The 22,011-nt window shown below is 35.6% G+C and overlaps 4 protein-coding genes across 5 annotated transcripts; 1 reads left to right on the plus strand and 3 right to left on the minus strand.

Moving 5' to 3' along the window:
* Window positions 1-2,292: 2,292 nt before the first annotated feature.
* LOC141843615 (uncharacterized) lies at window positions 2,293-6,351 on the minus strand. The gene is made up of 5 exons (XM_074731665.1): window positions 6,263-6,351; window positions 5,971-6,051; window positions 5,848-5,892; window positions 2,752-2,849; window positions 2,293-2,676 (listed from the first exon to the last, which is right to left on the minus strand). Exons 2-5 carry the CDS (start codon window positions 6,022-6,024, stop codon window positions 2,598-2,600), a joined length of 276 nt encoding a protein of 91 aa, XP_074587766.1. The 5' UTR covers window positions 6,025-6,051; window positions 6,263-6,351; the 3' UTR covers window positions 2,293-2,597.
* A 393-nt stretch (window positions 6,352-6,744) lies between these two features.
* On the plus strand, window positions 6,745-14,571 carry LOC141842741 (ATP-citrate synthase alpha chain protein 2-like). Of its 2 annotated transcripts, none has more exons than XM_074730755.1 (12): window positions 6,745-6,943; window positions 7,117-7,293; window positions 7,378-7,620; window positions 7,848-7,899; window positions 8,159-8,273; window positions 8,370-8,451; window positions 8,995-9,090; window positions 9,227-9,328; window positions 9,432-9,548; window positions 9,627-9,743; window positions 9,838-9,905; window positions 14,535-14,571. In XM_074730755.1, exons 1-12 carry the CDS (start codon window positions 6,845-6,847, stop codon window positions 14,554-14,556), a joined length of 1,290 nt encoding a protein of 429 aa, XP_074586856.1. In that variant the 5' UTR covers window positions 6,745-6,844; the 3' UTR covers window positions 14,557-14,571. The 2 variants fall into 2 exon arrangements, with proteins under 2 accessions (XP_074586856.1, XP_074586855.1); XM_074730754.1 differs by lacking the exon at window positions 14,535-14,571 and adding an exon at window positions 10,003-10,172.
* On the minus strand, window positions 10,938-13,675 carry LOC141843107 (autophagy-related protein 8i-like). The gene is made up of 5 exons (XM_074731136.1): window positions 13,542-13,675; window positions 13,372-13,427; window positions 11,942-11,994; window positions 11,323-11,441; window positions 10,938-11,244 (listed from the first exon to the last, which is right to left on the minus strand). Exons 1-5 carry the CDS (start codon window positions 13,579-13,581, stop codon window positions 11,156-11,158), a joined length of 357 nt encoding a protein of 118 aa, XP_074587237.1. The 5' UTR covers window positions 13,582-13,675; the 3' UTR covers window positions 10,938-11,155.
* Window positions 14,063-20,997, minus strand: LOC141842740 (ABC transporter G family member 41-like). Its single transcript, XM_074730753.1, has 22 exons — window positions 20,918-20,997; window positions 20,725-20,812; window positions 20,413-20,572; window positions 20,253-20,329; window positions 20,052-20,105; window positions 19,855-19,945; window positions 19,395-19,696; window positions 19,028-19,309; window positions 18,642-18,955; window positions 18,392-18,552; window positions 18,208-18,311; window positions 17,962-18,115; window positions 17,793-17,891; window positions 17,614-17,687; window positions 17,220-17,552; window positions 16,837-17,127; window positions 16,385-16,468; window positions 15,823-15,956; window positions 15,467-15,694; window positions 14,870-15,041; window positions 14,533-14,787; window positions 14,063-14,329 (listed from the first exon to the last, which is right to left on the minus strand). Exons 1-22 carry the CDS (start codon window positions 20,986-20,988, stop codon window positions 14,063-14,065), a joined length of 3,795 nt encoding a protein of 1,264 aa, XP_074586854.1. The 5' UTR covers window positions 20,989-20,997.
* Between the last annotated feature and the right edge of the window lie 1,014 nt (window positions 20,998-22,011).

Here is a 22,011-nt window from a genome sequence, read left to right on the forward strand (position 1 = left end):
ATTGTCTCTACTTCAAGTGTATTAGAATCAAACTTTTGTAAATTTGTGAATGAATCAACATATAACGGGAGCCTCCTCTCACCTATCATCAAACACAATGACAACATCATGGGCCGTCCACCCCAGATTAATTGGTACAAGTTAACTACCTGATATAAAAAGTATATATATTAGAGGTTGAAGGCCCTCCGATGGTCAGACCCTCTAACGGTTAATTAATCATCTAAAATTTGAATCCCAACTGTAAAGAATTTTCCCATCCCAACTACACTATAAAGAATTTTCCCTCAAGATTTAAGAACGTTAACCACTTGGATGGACTATCATGAGATTGACTCCTGAGACATGGTGCAATGGTAAACAACAAGGCGGATAACTCATGTAGCGAAGATTCAATGCTCACACTTGGCATTTTCGAATATCCGTAGTGCTTGAACTACTAGTGACATTAGGCCATCAGATCATCAACATCTATGCTTTCTGAATTTACTCCTTATAATCAGTGAAAAACTTATGTAAGATCAGACTATTCACCTCTAAGATTAATTGAATTGTAAGAAATTGGATATCTATATTATTTTTTAAAAAAATCAAAGATTAATTGACTATATAATGGCCCACTAGATCGTTCGCACTTTCAAATTTATCCAATGGATGAACTAAGGAAAATATCATCCATCCCTAGGTTTAATGGGACGCGTAAGACGTGGATATTGGAGTTATCAAAAATTCCATAGGGCTATATAAAAAAATAACAAACAGAAAAAACATATCAGAGGTTGATTGACTATAAAATTCCATGCACTAGGAACATCATGCATATTTAATATTACAGGATCTTTAACAATTTTCATGGCTTTAATTCCGTACATAAAAGTGAAAATTTCCGCATGAAATTAAATCACCTCAGAATACAACAAATCAAATGTACATCTTGCACTGTAGAAGAACCTATATTTGCCTAGTTTAGTAGTATCTGCATCTCACAAGTGAAAAGATACATGAATTTTCTATCTTAGACATCATTTCTGATTAATTTCAGTGTTTCACATGATAAATATTTAACATTTCTTCTGAAAATGATTATTAAAAAGGACAGTTTGATAAGGAGTTATCGTTGATATCCTTAATTATTTATCTAAAGTTGTTAACGTTTGATTACTTTCTGATTATGATCGATTTTCAAATAATGAAACAGCCGTGAAATGAGTTATAATTTAAGAAATGGTTACTTTAACAAAATAATTTTTTTAAATTTAAAAAATTATATTTATTAATTTAACAAATTATCTTTCGATAATAAATTTTAATTAATTAAAATATAATATAAAACCTAATTAAAATACAAAGTTAATTAATTTAATAAATTTTAATTTAAATACTTATAAATTTAAAAAATATAATTTATTTTAAAATTAAAAAATAAAATTAATAAATTGTATTTATTATTTTAATAAATTATTTTATTAAAATAATTATTTTATTAATTTTATTAAAAATATATACATTCATTTTAAATTAAAAACAATTATAAATATATTATATTTATTTTTTAATATATTATCAATTTATTCTAATCATTAATATTATTAATTTAATTTATTTAAAAAATAAATTAAATTAATATAATAAATATTAAATAATTTATTTTATTTCAAATTTAAATAAATTATTAAATAACATTAAATTATATTTTTATACTAATAATCTTAATTATTAACTTATAATCACAATACATAATAAAATTAATATAATAATTTAAATCAAACGCACTTAAGAAATCTCCTAACTCAAAAAATAATATTTAAAATAAATAAATTAAATCAAAATTAATTAATATTTTATATTATTCTTTTCAAATAAATAAATTAAACTAAATAATATTATATTATATTTTATATTTAATAATCTTAATTATCTGATTACCTAATAATCATAATCACATAATTAAAATTATGTATAATAATTTTGAATCAAACTCACACTAAGAATTATCTCCTAACTCTAACCTGAGCTACATGATTCATCTAGATTTAAAGTAGAAAAAAAAACCGAATAAGAACAATAAGGACCTTAATGCATTGAATTATCTACCAAAGAAAATCCACAACTCAGGAAAGGAAAAACTAAAGCACATGAACAGGTAATTAGCCATGGAAAAACTATATTATGGAGCTTTTAAAAACGGCAGTCCTGATAAAATTGTTTAAGATGAAAACCTTCTTACCACAAAAAGAATCTTATTTTCTGCATCAACGCATAGCTTTATATGGAGAAACAGAACATGGAGCAAACAGAAATTGGCCGTCCACTCATAGCAAGGAGAGATAAGAAAAGAGACAATCCAGCTTGCAAGAAACTCTAAAGGTGACTTGAACAATTCCAAATTCTGGTACAATTATGCATACAATATCCGTATTTTTTTACGAGTTCAAATGCAATCAAGAGTTGCTGAGAAAAGAGTCAACATGAATCTCTAAGAAGCCCATGAATTAGAACATAGTTTTTGAGATTTGTCATGGCAGATTAGCAGAAAGGTAGCATTGGATAAATTATTCATCTTGGTTGATATCCATTGAACATTCTGGCACATGAAATCATTTGGGTCCGGAAAATTTTTTACCAGTCATCTTCTCTGATTCATAGAGGATGTGATTGATAAGGCCCCTGGCAGCACTGTATAGAATATGGCAAAAAAAGAAGTCATGATGTGCTGAAATGACAAAATGCACTCTGGTTGCACCAACTTACTCATCCTTTAACGTTTGTATTTTCTCCGGATCAGTTTCATGCATGTGCTTTCTGAATTGTTGCCTCACCATGTCGACTACCAGTGCAGTGTTGTGTTGCTGCAAAAAGATACCATTTGCATGAATAGTCTGATATCCTATATGCAACTACAGATTAAAGAAACAAAACAAGTATCTGAGATCTAAACTCTTATTATATGCCCTATGATAAACCACGTGCAGTAAAGAAAATTCAATCTCCTTATAAAACAAGCAAAATAGCAGCACTAACAAGGGAGATTGAAATGGTGTTCTGTTCAGGAAGGTCACAATAAATAATTCTTTAAAAATATCAAACAAACAAAATATGTGAAGACCAACTCAAGTGAGAGAATTGATTCATTAACTTGACAAGCTCAATCATCAGTCCAAAATGTTGAAGTTCAAATTCTTGATAGTTCTCTCATGTAATAAACCATGTAAGACTAAATTAGGTGTCAAAATCTCCTTCAGTTTAAACATTTTGACCGATGCCCTCCTCCAAGTCCTAAATCCCTAGCCGATAATGTGTGGTTGCTTCATCACACTCTTCTATTAGTTCACAACTTATGTGTGAGTAAATTGTGTCACAAAATAAACTAGTGTAGGGAAAATACGACCCGTATAGTATTGTATAAAATCAAAGTACGACGATAACTTACCCTTTCATAAAGCAAAAAAACAATTGCGTCCAAATTTTTGCAAATATTTTAAAAAATACCCAACATATTAATTTGTTAAATATTTTTATTATATAAACTCCAACCAATACATACCATTTCTTAATAATATAAATATTTTAAATACTAATTTAAGTTAATAACTAATATAAATTTATAATATATAAAATACAAAAGAAATTTAATTTAATTAAATAATATTAATTTATAATATTTAAGAATATTTTAAATATAGATTAAATTTTATAATATATTTATTTAAAATAAATAATTACTTGCACCAAAATGGTGCCAAATTTGGGGTATTTGTTATTTGGTGTTTTTTTTACACCAAAATAGTGGAATAGGGCATCCATTAGTCTAAGCATATTATACCTGATTGCTTCCAAGTTTGTTTGGACAATTAGATGAATTAAAAGGAAAGTTGTAGTCATCAATCACACATTGGAAGATTGCATTATCTGACATCCATCCAGATACTAAGAAAGAGAATCAGAAAGCAACTGAATGGATAGCAAGTTGGGGGAAAAGGATGATATGGTAAAAGCTATATTCAAAATATGGAGTTTTGATCTGAGTGCCTAATTCATATAACCATTGTCACCATATTTTGTCATTAATGCTCTGTTTACCCTGAAGCGCGGATGATGGAGGAAAAGGAATGACAGGCAGAAAAAAATCACCAGAGGAAAAGAAGAGAAAGAAAAGGAGGAAAAAGAGAAACGCTGACGGGTGGAAGAAAGGAAAGGAGGAAACAATAGGCTAGCTTGCAGCTTCCACAGCTAGGCCGCAAGCTTGCAGCTTCAGCAGTTGTGATTTGCAGCCAAGCTGCAATTTCACTGTATGATGGTTGTTAGTAACAAAAATTCAACGGGGGAGTTGTTGTGAGGGCTGTGATTTCACCGTTGATGTTGTTGATGACCGGAGTTCGTCGAGGAAGTTATTGTAGAAGGATAGAAACTCTGTTCCGCCCGATTTCGGGTGGACGAAAAAAATGATCTGCAAACAGATTTGTGAATCTGTTTGCGGATCATAAACGAGGGATTCTGTCATGATTTCGGTGCAATCAATCCCTTCCTTCATTTGAGCTCTGTAGTAATCAGAGCATAAGAGACCATTGCATTTCTCAATGAGTAGTGCCACCAGATTTTCAACATGATGAAAATTCTGATATTCCTACATAGTTGTTCCTGTGTCTCGAATGAATAAAGGTATATATCACTACTGTTTATTCCAATAACCTTTGCTACAATAGCTTTGGCACCATATTGTTTAATTCATTCACTAATAACTGAAGCAAATAAGGTTGGTGTGAAATACCCATTTATAATCCACCAAGTTTCTGTTAGTAACACTCTTTTCTACAGGAGCAAGCCAAAAATCATCAATAAATATCTAGAAGTACATGAGACATGGTTTAATATTGGTATTGTAAAGTTGTGGCTGGAGCAAAAGATATCTGGAATTTTAAAGGAAGGAGCTGGATCATAATATTTCTATTAACTATTTCAGTTTATATTGAAAAAATTGAACATTTCATTCATAAGAAGAATGTTCATTTAATCACTACTCATCACAATTAGCTAGGTCACAATTAGCAATATCACACATGTATCGATCAAGATAACCTGAAAAAAACAGATGCCAAACAGAATGCTTTTTATCTAATCATCTTAGTGGATCCAATTCAACAATGCTCTGTAGTTATATCATAATTCAATAAAAAAAGAAAATTAAGAAAAACAAATGGAGAGAAAATTATACATTATTTCTAGGGTACAGAGTAAATGGTTAAATTGAAGATAACTTAGCAAAGATTTAAATGCTAAGATACATGCGCAAGATTATTATAGAAATGATTAAATACCTACTATTCAGACACATTCAAAGATGGGAAATAAATTGACAAGTTGAGATGATAGGAGCTGAGAGATAAAGGGAATAAGAAAGTTGATTGACATAATGAAAAGATCTGCAAAATATCTGGTAATGTTCAAATAGCAAGATAAAATCCAATGTGACAATAAAAGATAATTCTGTAGAATTCTTCACTTTCCAAGTTATAATGAGTTATAATTTACAAGGCTGCCTCTTATAGTTCTCAAGAAATTCTTCACTTGAATTAAACTGCTTTAGATTTGACTGATTCATCTGTCCCTATCATCCTAGGAGAAAATGATATATTAATTAACATGTATGCAAATGGCAGGGAATTGCTCTGACTATTGCTATCGATGAATCAGAAATCACAGACTAGTAAAACTTCAGCACTTTCTCCATTAATTCTTATTATCCAATAAATATGTAAGAAAGAAAAGGATACTATAGCTGATTAACTGAAAGTCTCAATTAAAACTTCAATTGATGGCATTCTAGAAAGATGGAAGAACAAACTTAACCTGATGACCAACAAAACGTGCTCTTCGGAGGCATTCACGATACAACTACAAATCCGAAGAGGAAAAGGAGTTAGAAAACTACACAGGAAGGCGCAGCGAATTCAGAAATGTCAGACTCTTTACTCGGATGACGTTGTCGGCGAGCTCAGGAGGTAAAGCGGACTGGAGCGTAGGCATCTTGTTATCCGTAACCTTTCGATCAACCTGGAAGACCAGCAGATTCAGCCTTTAATTACGTAAATTAATTGCAAAAGAATAAACAAAGAACAAACCAACATGAAACCTAATCATCCATCATATTATGGCCCGATTCTACAGAAAATGAAGCTAAGTGTCTACACAGTCCAAATCAATGAAAAAAAAGGGAAATAAACGCTGAAAGGAGACGCTAGAACAGTTTGGACTTGGATTGAACCTTGATTAAGGTTCCTTGGTCTGATGAAAGCGCTTTCTATGCGGCGGCGGAGGCAGCGGCGAGGCGGCGAAGGATGGAGATCGCGTAGGCGGCGGCCAGCCTAGACGACAGTCTAGTACATCGATGGTGGAGCATGTGTTTTGCACGTGATTGAATACTGCTGGGCTTCTCTCTGGACTTGGGCTCCGGCCCATTCTGTTTTCTTATAAAATTTTGGGTTGTTCGAGATTTTTTTAAAAAAAAGAATAAAATAAATAATTGCCAAAAAAATTGTCACTTTTAAATTTTTGATCGGCCGCGTTATTTAATTAACGCGATTTCCACCGTTGCAAATCCAATCGAAATCTACTTCAGATCCTTGATTCGTCGCATCCAACGGTAGAAGAATTTCCGCATACAATTTTACGTGCGGTCGGAAGTCCCTGACTTCTGTACAACCACCCCCATAAAGGCAATATGGTAGCTTTACCGGCGGCCTCCAGGCTTATCTCCTCCGATCTCTGATTCCGTATCTTCTCCAACTTTCAGTCGATCAATCGATCGACAGGAGCAACCGTTTTGAGGCCAGAGGAGAAGGAGGAGATGGCCAGGAAGAAGATTCGCGAGTACGATTCGAAGCGCCTGCTCAAGCATCACCTCAAGCGCCTCGCCAACATCGACCTCCCAATCTGCTCCGCCCAGGCGAGTTGTTTCTCTGCTTCATTTTCTTCAATTCTGATCCCCCGCGTCAGTTTTCAAATTTTACTTGACACTCGTTGTTCAATTTCAAGTGATCTGGTCTTCTGGCTCGATTTCTTCTTATCCGATTGCCTTTTCGCTGAAAGCTCTATTGTTAATTTGTTTGGTACATTTAGGTCACGCAATCGACGGACTTCTCTGAATTGGTGAACAAGGAACCATGGATCTCTTCCATGAAATTGGTGGTGAAGCCCGACATGTTGTTCGGAAAGCGTGGGAAGAGCGGCTTGGTTGCCCTCAACTTGGACCTGGCCGAGATTGCTGAGTTTGTCAAGACGCGCCTTGGATCGGAGGTAAGCATCTGCACCAATTTGCACTTTAGTGGAGCGCTGAAGTATTGGAGTGTGCTAAATGGGAGGAATTGCCATTGCGTATAGGTTGAAATGGAAGGGTGCAAGGCACCAATCACTACATTCATAGTCGAGCCATTCATCCCCCATGAGCAAGAGTACTACCTCTCCATTGTATCTGAGATGCTTGGTTGCACCATCAGCTTCTCAGAGTGCGGAGGCATTGAAATTGAGGACAACTGGGACAAAGTTAAGACCATCTTCCTTCCTACTGAGAAGTCCATGACAACCGAGGCATGTGCTCCATTGATTGCGACTCTCCCTCTTGAGGTACAATGAAATCCGCACCTTTTCTAGCTTAACTTGTGATAATTATGATAAAAGTTACCTATTTTTTGGGCATAAAATGAGAACAGACTTGTCTGGCTAAAAGTTTATAATTACTATGATAACCCCCCTCTTTAGGGCACTATTGGTAATTGATATGATTAAACTGCTTTGGATCACAGGCAGAAATGGTGATTCACAGAGCTTAACTTCTGACAATTGTTTCACAGGTTCGGGGGAAAATAGGAGACTTCATAAAAGGAGTGTTTGCTGTATTCCAAGGTTTGTTCAACACATGTGAAACCTTATATTTTTTAGTTATACAAATATTTTGTGCTTACTAGCTAATTGTTTGTCATAAAAAAGTCATTATGAATTTATGATCTTTCTTAACTTGTCCATAGGAATGCCTTTGAATACAAAACTGACTTCTGCAGAAAGAAAGTTCTTTTAGTGCATGAAAAGATGCTTAAGAGCAACCATATTTGCTTTTATAGTAATGTATCATTGTGGCTTGGAATTAATTGTGTGATCATTGCAGACTTGGATTTCAGTTTTATTGAAATGAACCCATTCACTTTAGTGAATGGAGAACCATATCCACTGGATATGCGAGGGGAACTGGATGACACAGCTGCTTTTAAGAATTTCAACAAGTATGTGATTGTTCTTACTTTTCCTTGAGGCAAATATGCTCTATGTTAGTTCTCTATATTTTGATATTACTGAGCTTAGCTCTGTTATTTTTTCAGATGGGGGGACATTGAATTTCCACTCCCTTTTGGAAGAGTCTTAAATCCTGCTGAAAGTTATATCCACCGACTCGATGAAAAGGTAGGAAGTTTTAGATTTTCTATCAGAGCGTCTTTCTGATAGTGTCAATAGTGATGAAACATAAACTCTAGTCTCTAGCAGTAGTTATTTGAATATATAGATCTTTTTGCACCAATAATCTGCTATATTAGGCTTCTCAGGTAGCATGAGAAGGATTCTACATTTATATACAACTTTGAGGAGTTTACTCAAGTATGCGCTGAAAATAATTATAGGCAGTGCCTTGACAATTGAAGATGGTCATTTGTTTCTATTCCCATCTGAAATTAATGATAAGCTGCTTCAGACATTCCAAAGGAACATGGCTAACATAAGGAAAAAATAATAGAACATCCTAATCCATAGCAGGCATTGCAATGCTTACTTCATTCAGTTTTCATCCAATGATCCCATGAACACCTTCTGCAATAAGTATTACTGCTCTAATATTTGTCCCTCTATTCTTTGTATCTCACTTTTATTTTCTCCTTTCAACTAGTGACTTCTATATCTATGCCCACATACCTAGATCATTCATTTAAAGTACTATCATTTTGATTTCAGACTAGTGCCTCATTAAAGTTCACCATTCTAAATCCCAAAGGCCGCATATGGACCATGGTGGCTGGCGGCGGTGCAAGCGTCATATATGCTGATACAGTAAGTTGTTTCTATTACATAATTTCGCAATATTTGTGCACCAAAGGCATAGTATTGCTCGAGTTTGCAACCCCAGGCAATGTATTCAAAGGTTAATGGCATACAATACCAGAATAATTGGCATTGTCAAAATTAGGTTGGGGATTTGGGTTATGCATCAGAGCTAGGAAATTACGCAGAATACAGTGGTGCCCCAAATGAGGAGGAGGTCCTGCAATATGCCCGAGTTGTTGTTGATGTATGATTATATTTTATCTTTTTGGCAATTTTCTCTTCTATTCTTTCAAGAAGGTTTATTCTTTCCATCAAAATCCCGAAAATGAGGCCTCTGTGCTTTGTAGTGTGCAACCGCAGATCCTGATGGCCGCAAGAGAGCCCTTATTATTGGTGGGGGTATCGCTAACTTCACTGATGTTGCAGCTACATTTAACGGCATTATCCGAGCTTTGAGAGAGAAGGTTAGTTGACTTGATGAATTGGATTTCTGTTGCACAAACAATGCCAGCATGATTCCAAGATTTACTATTGGAACACAGCAAGCAAAGCTAAAGGCTGCAAGGATGCATATCTTTGTGAGACGAGGCGGTCCCAACTATCAGATTGGTCTTGCAAAAATGCGGGCTCTCGGTGAGGAACTTGGCGTACCACTCGAGGTAAGAACCTAGAACTGACTTCTCATGATCCATGTTCCATCACATAAAGCGGTGAAACGTAGATTTGTTTTGCTGCTTCAAATTATACTTGTAGGTATATGGGCCAGAGGCAACAATGACAGGGATTTGCAAGCAAGCTATTGACTGCATCATGTCAGCCGAGTAATATTCCTAATCATTTTTATTTCCTTTCATTTTCTCGATCAATGTTTCAGTTTGAGGAGTGATCTTTTGAGTGAGATTATATCTTGACGTGTAGTGTAAACAAAAGGTTGTCGATGCAACGATACCTGAACGGCCATGCCGAACTCTATCCTAATAAAAAGGGTAAACATTCTTATGCTGAAAGCCCATAAAGGACCCTTTGGTATGTCAATAACATATGTAATCTATCTAGAAAGCCTTTTACAGGCACACTTTACCAATCAATCAATTGTTTGTGACTTGGAATAGATGAAAAATAACTTATGCATGCTGTAGATCTGATTGAACTTTCGTGTGCTATCTCAGAAAAAATAACCTTCCAAACAAAATGATGTGCATTTTAAAATAGATATTCAACACGTATTCATAATATTTGAAACTTATTAAATCTATTATAATGTTTGGATTTCAGTAATAATTTTTTATTAATTATCTATTAATGTGGCACAATGTAGCAAAACACCAACTCAATCAAGTGATCTATCCGCATCCATGACTCAATTTACGTCTCGCCCAAGTTGAGCATCGTCGACCACTATCAATACCTTAACCCAATGAGTTGAGAACTCAAGTGTGCTATACAGTCGACCTCTTGATATTGACTGTGCAATTAGCATAGACTCGCAACAACAATCATGTTTATTAACTATCTGAGAATCATTCGAAGCTTTCAGTTCATCCCATCACGCTGCCTATCTGTTAGTTGATGAAATCTTGTTCCACTGGAAACAATGACGAACTTAAGCCATCCTGCTAAAATCTTAGCCTGGGAACCATGATGAATCTGCTACTGCTATCTTGCTCAAATCTTAGTCCTACGCAATTGGACAGAGCAATTCCAATTGCCAACCAGGACCTACAGATTGACTAGAGTGCAAAGGCGTGATGGGACTTCTTGAAACATATCGTTTGTTTATTTGGGTGGGCGAGTTTTCAAGCACCTGATAAACACACGATTTTTCAGTTCGTTCACATGATATACACAATCAATCAAGCCAACCCCCAGGGGCATTTATTTAGATTCGAACACATGTTGACCCAATTTTACAGTGAAAGATACAATGGTGTTGTAAGACATAGCATAAGTTAGAGTGGAGTCACAGAGCTTTTGAATGTTTATAGGCAAATGAATAGGTTTTGCGCCAGTTATCTCATTATGGCTGTTGATTACAAGGAGATCATATACACTGAGGCCTGGAGAGATGAATTCATCCAAATGTTTTCTCACTGCTGTAGCACATATAAAGAAACCCATCTTCATCTTTGTATGACTCATATAGCGAATCCATGATAGCAGCTTCAAGAAAGTTCACTTCCATATAAGCTCAGTTTATATATAAATTCGAGATCGAGAAGAAACGAAGAAAAGGAGTACCTGTTTGAGGCAAAGTATTATTAACAAACACGAAAAGAGCTTTCCCAGAGGCAAGATGCAGCCTCCTACTTAGCACGTGAATGAACTGCCCAACTGACATGTCTCGAGGAACCAAAAATCTACAGGATAACAAATCAACAAGGTGATTACATTGCTGAACTGGTTGTGCAAAATGAAAATGAAAAGTGTATTATACATTATCACATCAAGAGTTTGCTACAACACAAAATCTATTCGGATGTGCGTATTACTGTAATTCACGAAAAGAATTGTCATCGTGTCAAAACGGACAAAAAGTTCTCATCAGCAGATGCCTACGTTGATGATTGTCAGCAGTCAGTTTCCTCATTGATTTCTGACTTTAGACAGGACAAATGAGAGGACACCAAGGGCTATCCATCCTAGTGACTGGTGTTAGGAGAATGGGAAAACCAGTTCAGGATCGAAGTCTCAGAAAATAACAAATTTAACATAAGGAATATAATCTGAAATCATTGTGTTTGAATGCAGAAGAATATAACTCGAGTGTCAAAAAGGAATGAGTATTCAGAGTTTCCTTTAGGTGTTTCATGAAGTATTTACTGCTGTAGAGAATCCCAAAATTGAAGTCGGAACTTACTTTTTCTTCTCCATCTCCGGAAGATCACTCCTAGAAAACCTCTCCACAATAACCTAAAGAGTGAGAGAAATAAAAAGGAGAAATTTATATAACAATGGAGAGTTAATATAACAGTTGTAAATAGCATGTAAAGTTGAAAAAATTATGCTGCATTTGCAATTTGCAATAAAACTGCAGAAGCAGCAGCAGAAATATAATAATGGAATAACAAATGTCTCCTGTGACCACAATTAGCAAATGTTGGTTTTACAACTTTATGTTCAATACAGTTGCAATACTTGGTTGGTAGAAAGTTTGATCCATTGTATTGACAAGCAAGCTAGAACAAGTTCCTCATCTTCTTAATTTTCTCTTACGTGAGAAGTGGGAATATCTAGGATTATAGGAAAGGGCACTGTTATCTAGAACAAAATATGCAAGATGAAAAATCAAAATATAATGGTGTCACCACTTTAAAAAATTGGTGTTAAGAGGAAAAAAAAGCAACCATTCAATAAAAAATATGCGTTCATCAAAATTACAAATCAACACAATAGCTGGTGACTATGCCATAATTAACTATAACAAATCTAATACACTGAATCATTATGTAAAATTAACGCAACCTTAAGTGCTTGTGAGTATGATCCATTAACTTGATTTTAGTATTCTCGTGGTATCTATATTTCCGACTTCACTATCATTACTTTGTATAGATTACCTTCCTCCATTCTTATTATCTCACAGTGTGATGTCTCAACCAGTTTTCTTAATATCTTATAGTTACAATCATGAGAACAGAATGGCGACATCAAATCAGAGCTGCACAGATCCTAGTGCTAGGCGAAGTATTATTTAAGCTTCCACCTACTTTTTGGATCCAACCATGGCTCTCCTTATAGCTATAAGCAACTTTCTTGAGTATCTCCACCAACAAGGAATTTGTCTCAGCAGAGTGTGAGAATAATGACTCGGTAACCTAAACTGTATGATGGAAAAACCTTCACCACATCAAGAAATATGAGCAATTTTCTTGAGTATCTCCAAAAACAAGGAGTTTGTCTCAGTAGCGTGTGAGAATAATGACTCAGTAAACAAATGTATATAATGAAAAACTTTTACACCGAACCTTCACCGCATCAAGAAAATCACGATTCCTCCCAAGGAAACAAGTTTTCCAGAAAAACGTTCAACAACTATTTTATTCACCTCTAAACTAACCTAAACGAAAACTAAATTCGTATGTACCACGGAAGAATGCTCGACAAATCTCATGAACATCACAAGGGAGCAGGGAGCATTGACAAATAAGAACCTATAATTACTCTTCTCATGCCTGCAGAAAATAGTGTACTTTACTGAAATTAGATCATCACACAAGAATTTCTCTCGATAGAAAGGGGAAATTTTCAAAAGATAAAAGAAAATAAAAAGGGGGCAAATAAGATTACCGGAACCCTATCGGGATACTTGGCGACTATTTCCTTCGATTCCTGGACCCGCTCCTCTGCAAATACGGGGTAAGATCAAATGGGGAACGGCAAAGTTCAGAAAGCGCAAAAAAAAAAAAAAAAAAAAAAACCGAGGGAAAACAAACGAGAGCGAGAGATTGCGGACGAACCGAAGGTAAATTCTTCTTTGAAGGGCCTGATGTGCTTCATGGGATCAAAGAATTAGGGTTGGGATTGGGATCTCGATGGATGGGCAAGCGCGGCTTCCGACCTCCGCCTCGTTACCCTACCCCGTTGAGCTACGCTTTCTAAATTACACAAATCACAAGGCAAAGGAGGTGCCTTTTATAGTCGCGTTCCCAAGTCACAAGCGATAAATATTTATTTAATTTGAATAATAATCGATAGCTGATTGAGTGAATGGAGAAATAAATAATTATTGTAAAATGTGAAGAAGAAGAAGAAAAAAAATAGAAAACAAAAACTTTCTTTAACACTGTTTTTGTTTGTGTGTGTTGTGATTGTACTGAATCATTCAATCAAGAAAGCATATGCTCCTTGATGTTTTGCTTCTTCAGATCTCTTAAATAATAATTCATATCTTTTCTCCCTTAATTCATCTCTCTTAAATATATAATACAATCTTTCATACTGTTCAAGTTCTTCTAGTTACATGAATCCCAAACTTCAGTTACCTTCTCTGAAAATTTAGCTTCCCAATACAATAACCGAAAAGGAAAGCATAGGCCAAAGGGAAGACAAGAAGCACAATAGCAACGAGTACTAGAAGATTGTGTTGGAAACCAAAATAATCTCTGAGGAAAGAAGCTACTGATTTGGTTTCTTCAAACACACGAATTTGTCGTTGTATATCTCCATATTGTGAACTAAAGAGCCCATGCAGTGACCAGGACAACGGACTTAGGTAGTATAGCCAAATCCACCACTTGGGAATTTGCTGCAGGGGAAAAAACATAATGGTTATATTTTGTTTCAAATAATCTCACTTGTGTTGTCTTCCTATGCACCAAATTAAGATGTGGCTACGTACTTTTGCTCTTTGATTAAGTAGTTTAGCGATCACCTTAGATGAGACTTTAGTATGAAAATACCATGAGGTTAACTGAACTGAACTGAAGAGGGAATTGATGTTTGACTTACAGGTCTTGGCACAATGAAGCCTGAAAAGAGATTAAACAAGCCGTAGCAAACCGACGACAATACTGAAGCCACTTGAATGTTTGGGGTCATGGCTACAAGCAACATCCCTAAGTAAACAAAGTAGAGCACAGTGCAAAACATGGTGTAATAGAACCAAAAAAACTTGGAGGCTGTCCAGAAGTAACCAACTGATGGATATGTTACAATCATATAAATTGTTACTTGTAGAAACACGTATGGGATCTCAATAGTCACCTGAAAGGTAAAGTTTTATCTTGGTTAAAATTAAGGAACATTGATTTAAACTTACTAAAAGACTACTGAATTGATACTGAACCTGTGCGAGAGAGTAGATCCATGAGGAGTACATTCCTGCAAATTTCTCCCGGTATACAACAGTTCTCTCAATGGTAACAAATGGTAAAACGGATGAGCAGTTGTTTATTCCAATGAAGATTGCGGCAGAATATAACGACCCCAACATATTGAACAGATTTTGTTGGTTGTCTCTTCAAGGAAAAGCAAATGTTTTAAGACTTTGACAGGCATTACTTCAAGAATGTAAATGCATAATTCAAAAGCATACTTTCAGATAGCGTGTATAAATTACGTTTTATTATTTTTCTACTTTTAACATTATGAAAATATATGCAAAATGAAGGAAGTGCAAAGTAGGATATTGATTTCATCTGCTGCAGTTTTTTTCTCAAGACAAATGTTTCCTTAGTTTGTCATACATGCATGGACAGAACATCATTGAACAACTACATAGTTGTTTGTGCTGATAATACGATTTGGTGTGGAAGAAGTAACACACTGTTTTGGGATTTCACCATTTACAACAGCAATGGCATGTCGTGAGATGATAATAAACTATCTGTAATTACTGGTTCACAGGAAAATGGGTTTTGCATGAAGAAAAGGTGGAACTTACAGTTGCTTCCCTTGCTGCCAGAATACCGCTCCTAGTGCCACAGATGTGCAAAACGTAAATAAAATCCGCACCAGATTGTATTGAGGACTCCTCCAATAAGACAAACACTGTTTCCACAGGCATGCTTTATATTGTACCCAACTGTTTTGTGGATAGCAAGTCGGAAAAGTGAGCTCTTTCAAGTCTGGTGATGGTGTGCTCAAGCGTTTAACCATCTCCTTGCTTTCGCTGCATTGAAAATGATAACACAAGAACATGGTGAGTATTTTAGTATTAGCAAATTATTAGCGATGTCATCGTATTTTCAGCAACTGAAATTTATTTAATGCAGAGTTTGAACATAATTGGATGCTTACTTGCAGAGAGATGATTCTTGGTAAATTTTAGCAAAGTCGACACACAATTGTATCTCCATCGACCTACTGGTAACATCCAGCATCCATGTAGCTGGATTGTGATTGTCTCTGATCCTCGGTACTCCAGGTATTCCCTGCCATATCAAACATGAATTCCATGGTTCTAGATTATTACTCTTGGTAACTTGCATTCCTATCCAATGGGACAAGTCATGGCACCACTCTTCTCATTAGGGTTTAGGGTTTCTGTTAGTCTACCAAGCAACAATATCAAGCCTATTGGCAAGATTCTACCTTCATCAATATTGTTTTTTCTAACTACTATTCTTTATTTACAGGTTTTTGTGTTATTATACAAGTTATTCTTGTTGCAACGATAGAAACTCCCTTGTAGTAAAAAAAATCACTGAATTCGACAATTACTGACGAACTAAAATGCAGGAAATCAAACATACAAAATTTGCAAGTTAAAACATTTAGCTCTTGTTATTAGCTTATAGATGTTATCCATTTGAAACGAGAAGGGAATAATTGATATCGACTAAATTTGACAATAACTTGCCTCAAAATATTCAATGATTTTACTCGAATGCTTTCCAATTGGTCCTGTATAGATCAACTCTCCTCCTCTTTTCATCAAGATTAGCTGTGGAAAAATGAAGAAAGATAATATTTAATGAGACAACATTACCGGATTCGAACAAAAGATTTTTGGACTGTTTTCACTGAACTTTCAGCTTTGCTAATGGCATTCAGATGGTTTAAGGAGCATATATGTAATAAATCCAATGATCAATTATGCTTCTTTTGTAATTTTATCTGAAATACAAGCTTAGCTTTAAATATCTCTAGGATTTTCTTTTAGATCCTTGTACTATACCTAGACATTAACTCTGTTTTTTCTGCATATATTTTTTCTCATTCTTTTGTTGTGCTGCATCACTCCATGATGGAGGTACCATATCAGCCTAGTTACCTGATGTTTTCCTATTTTAGAAAAAAAAATCTAGTTACCTGATCGAATGCTTCAAAAATATCAATACTAGGTTGGTGGATGGTGCACACAACTGTTCTTCCAGTTTCAGAAACATTTTTCACTGCACGCATGACAATAGCTGCAGCTCGTGCATCTAGACCAGATGTCGGCTCATCCATAAATACAATAGATGGATTAGAAACAAGCTCTACAGCTATGGTTAGTCTTTTCCGTTGCTCGGTAGACAGGCCAGTGATCCCCTGTATTCCAACTAGTGAATCCTTGATTCCATCGAGCTCAATTATCTCAAGAACTTCATTTACAAATTCCTGTAAATGTTCAAAATTTAAAAGTGGTTTCAAGCAAATGCAAGTCCTTAAAGTACTATCAGAAGAGAGATTTCGTGCAATATGAAACTTACAGATCTTGTCTTCGCATCAATTTGAGGTGGAAGACGCAGCCATGCTGAATATGTGACAGATTCTTTTACCGTGATTTGTGGAGAATGTATATCAAACTGTTCGCAATAACCTGATATTCTGGCATAGGTCTCTTGGACCTTTGTGTACCCTCCAATTCTTATGTCTCCTTCAATGTATCCACCTGTTTTTCTTCCTGAAAGAACATCTAATAGTGTAGTTTTCCCTGCTCCGCTTGCTCCCATCAGTGCCGTCAGAATTCCTGGCTGGAAAGCTCCTGTGATATTATGGAGAAGCTGTAGTCGTTTTTCAGCAAAGCCTTGCTCTCTAAGTTCCTGTGGCATACAAAATACAACTTAAACCTGATTTAACTGATTAACATTGTAACTGCCTTACCGGAGTGGTGTCAACATAGTAATTCACATCTTGAAATGATACTGTGAAGGGAATAAATGGTAAAACCATGTTTCCTGCACCATCAACCATGATAATTACCCAAGTTATTGTTTTCCCTCTACGTCTTAATTTCCTCCTTTTGTTATAAAACCACAACAAGAGTTTGCAGACAGCTTTACCAGTTCTCTTAGGCTCTCTCAAGGTTCCCTCTTCATTTTCCATATTTTGTATCTGAGCAAGCTTTTCACGAGAAATAATGGCCCTTGAAACGCCAACAGCTGAAAATAGAACTTTGTATTGCTATTAAGTGAAGAAAAGAGTGTAAACATGGGGACGAATTGGACTTACGATTTTTAAGAGTTAAAGCCAACGTGAAAGCAACATTCATCAGAAAAACTGACAGTAGAAGTGCTCCTATTGCTATCCAGTAGAAGTAGCTATTATAGTTGAGTCCACGGCTGGATAAAACTTGGTGCCCTATTGTTTCATTTCCTGATAATATCTGAAAGTTACAGAAATGACACAATATTTGTTTTATTTATCCAAATATCTGATATTTACTGTATTCTTAATCGAAGACAAATTTACTATCACCTTTTGCCATCTTGGTGCATAAAATTCATTAACAGTTAAAGCAATCTCTGTGTAAGACAACGGAGAAATCCAGAAGCCCCACTTTAACCAAGCAGGTAAAGATGCTGCGACGTGAAAGAAAGGTAATATTATGTTTATCAAAACTAATACTAGCTTTTCGATCACAAGTTTGGAGACGTCTTACGTTTTGGAACAATGAAGCCGCCAAATAACAAAATTACTAGTAAGCACAAGACGCCACCGAATGTAGAAGCCACAGCTGTCTGAAAATAGGAGGAGACGAGGCGATACAATGACAAAGACATTTGATGCTCACAAAAGAGTAGGAGCAATTGGCGGAAGTACCTAGAGAGCATAAGAAGGAGATGATGATTTAGAAGTTCTGTTAAACAGGTAAAGGCTGAATAAAGTTATAGAGTCTTACTTATCCTTACCTTGCTGCCTCAGGACTATATCCAATAATATAATAAGTAATTGTTGTCCAAACTATTGATTCTATTAAAGAGATAGGAAGCTTAAGGAGAGCAGCAGGAATTGAATATGCCCATGCAGGATAGAAGTAATAGTCTCGTTGCTTGTAGAAAACTGGAAGTCTCGAAACTGTCATAGCCAGCTCAGGGAACCCGTTTACCATAAATAAGAGAAGTGCAAAATAGAGGGAACCCATATAGTAATTTGCATGAACTATGTCCACTCCTAACTGTGTTCTCAAAAAGACAGTGGATGTGATGATTGCATTCATAGCAAGCTGCAAGGAAGATAACAAGCTAGCTGAATTTCTGATTATAAGTATTGTGATAACATACGAAGTAGTACCTACCTGGGCTGTTTTAAATATGTAAATAAATGAATTTCTTTTCATCAGAAGATATTCTCTTTCCATGCAAGCTTTAAGTAGTTCCCATTTTGATAAAGAGTACTTGTTGAAAGATAGAGCATGTTTATGGCATTGAGACTTATCATAAGGCTTTGATAGTTCCTCGCTTAGGTTTTTTCCTACTTGAAAGGATTTGAAAAGTTTAGATAACTGATCTACAGAAACATAACTGTAGTTTTCATGCGGACGAGACCAGTATTGCCCTTGATCTTTTCTTGACAACACCTGAATGCACAAACATGCTTGTGTAAGCAACTGATGTGTGTGCATGAAAATAAGTTTTTGTGTAAGCTAATGAAGTCGATAATACCTCCTGGAGAAAATCAGCTACTCCTTTCCTCTCGGGGCATTTGAATCCACATTCTTCAAAGAAATCAAGAATATGACTGCGAGGACCATGGTAAACAATCTTTCCCTCTGCCATTAAGATAATGTCGTCAAAGAGTTCATAGATCTCTGGTGCTGGCTGAAGAAGTGAAACCACGACAGTAGATTCTGTTATGTGTGCAAATTGTTGGAGACATGTAACTATCTGATATGTTGTAGAGCTGTCCAAGCCGGTTGATATTTCATCCATAAAAAGAGCATTTGTTGGTCCAACAATCATCTCTCCTGTCAGACAACAAGAGACAATTAGAAAGTTTTGTAGGTTGAAACCTGTCCCAGTTACAGTGTGTTTTTTAGTTTAGTCTGGAGAGCTGAAGTACAAATTTATAAATTATTAACAGGAAGCAGTGTGTAATGTCATTTTCACCATGATTGGATGATACCTGTTGTCAGTCTTTTCTTTTCACCCCCTGAAATACCTCTTTTCATGGCATCCCCTACCATTGTGTCTGCACAAATGTCCAGCCCCATTATCTGGAAATACACCAAGCCAAAGTAACTAATCCAGGATTTATAGGCAATACCAAACACTATGAGGAGAAGCCAGTACTAGTTTCTTTATTTTCCTAAAGCAATTTACCTTTATAATATAATCTGTTAGGAGGCTTCTTTCTAATCCTTGCACTGATATTGCCTATACAGAAAGACTATCATTATATATGCAAGGTCATGCAGATTGTTTAACTTGTAAAATATGTCATGCAGTGTTTTTGTAAACGACAAACCAATTTTCTTGTTATATAACTTGAAGGCAATCTAGATGAAGTTAATTGTGGCATACCTTCATGAATGTATCTATGTCAGCATCAGGTATGACTCCTGCCTGCTTCTCTCTTCTACTCACTTCCTTCATTATCTCTTTAAAATTCATGCTCAGTGAGCTTTCATGTTAACTTCTGATCTCATGTTTCTAAGATATTGAAAGATGGATAATGTCTCACCTGCTCGGCTACCAACCCCTTGAAAGCGTGCAGAAAAATCCAATGTCTCCCTCACTGTCATCTCTGGAATGTGGAGGTCATATTGGCTTATATAAGCTGATGTTTTTCCTGGAACAAACTCTTTCAAGGCAAATCCATTGTAAGATACTTCTCCTCTGACCTGTGAACGCATGCAATTTTTCAATGAGAAACAAAGATTTCATGTTAACTCTACTTTGTAGAATAATCCCTTTTCTTATTGTGAAACCAATTTAAGCCTTAGTTCACTCAGGATTTGTATAGAATAATCTAAAGAATACATAAAATACACACCTTGAGAGATTTGTTTAATTTCCCTGAGAGAGCTAGTAGGAAGGTTGTTTTGCCACATCCTGGAGGTCCAAGTAAAAGAGTCATCCTGCGTTTATGTATGCATACCATTGTTAATTAGATGGAGTTTTAACTATCTTAAAAAGTTCGTTTTTTTTTTTCTTTTAATGTTTGAAAGTTCTTAAATACTTTCCTGGAAGGCTTGATGACCCCACTGATATCTTTGAGAATGTGAATCTTGGTTTCTGTCTTCAATCCTGGCAACATTATGAGACCCTGTTTTGCAGAAACTTCAAGCTTAGTTCAGTAAAATGGCTACAACCATCCTTGCAGAATTTTTCTTTTGTGTCATACGATACACATAACTTTTCTTGCTAATAAATAAATTAGACAAAGACAAACTTAGGCTATCTGTTTATCAGAATATATATGAATCAACAAGATATGAGATTAATTTGTGGTGACTCAGTCATATCTTACTGATAATACGCTCTTTGCAGTATTCAATAAAGTCGGCAGGGGCTTCCCGTCCACAACTTGGCATCTTGCTTCTACAGATAAATTCTCGTATCGCACCTCAATTGTGGGCAATTTCACATTTACTCTGAAATCATTCATGATTACTTCTTACTGAAGGTTGTTCATATGGAAAATAGAGAAACAAAGGCAGCTTTTATGCAACAAGCTAAGAGCTCACCTATCTATTCTTTCTCTTTGCTTCTGCAACAGATGGCGGTTATCATTTTCAATATGCTTGATCAGATTTTCAATGAGCAAATGTCTTTCCACTGCTCCTAGCTTCGTGACATCGACTGGCTTTCTCCCACTTTTTTCTGCACTTCCATTTTGATTATCTAGATGATGAAATAAAGATGTTCTCACCCGTTCAAAGGTTGGCAATCTCTCAATGGCAGCCCAAGTCAACTCATATTCATCTTCGTCATGAGCTCTAAAGGAACCAACACTGGAGCTTCTTCGAGAACTTGACACAGCATTCTGAAATGAAGATCTGATGCTCCTTCCTATCTCAGCCTGCTCAATGTCGAGGGGCTCACCTTCGCTAATGCTCAGCTTAGCCATCCTTCAAAAATATTTTGCCTACTTTGTCAGGGATTAGGGTCAAACAACAGATGAAGATGCAACATATAGATCTTCTCCTGGAGTAGACTTCTGCCTCACTGCCTCTATGTATATATGTTTGGGCTTACTTGTTCTTGTGTAGTTCCAGCTGCTAACGTTTGAAAATATTGACTGAGACATTTTTATAGTTTGTTTAATCAGTTTTCTTAT

The sequence above is a fragment of the Curcuma longa genome, chromosome 12 (genome assembly GCF_044706935.1).
Source record: "Curcuma longa cultivar G26 ecotype Majalengka, Jawa Barat chromosome 12, ITB_CL_G26_1.1, whole genome shotgun sequence".
Lineage (NCBI taxonomy): Eukaryota > Viridiplantae > Streptophyta > Magnoliopsida > Zingiberales > Zingiberaceae > Curcuma > Curcuma longa.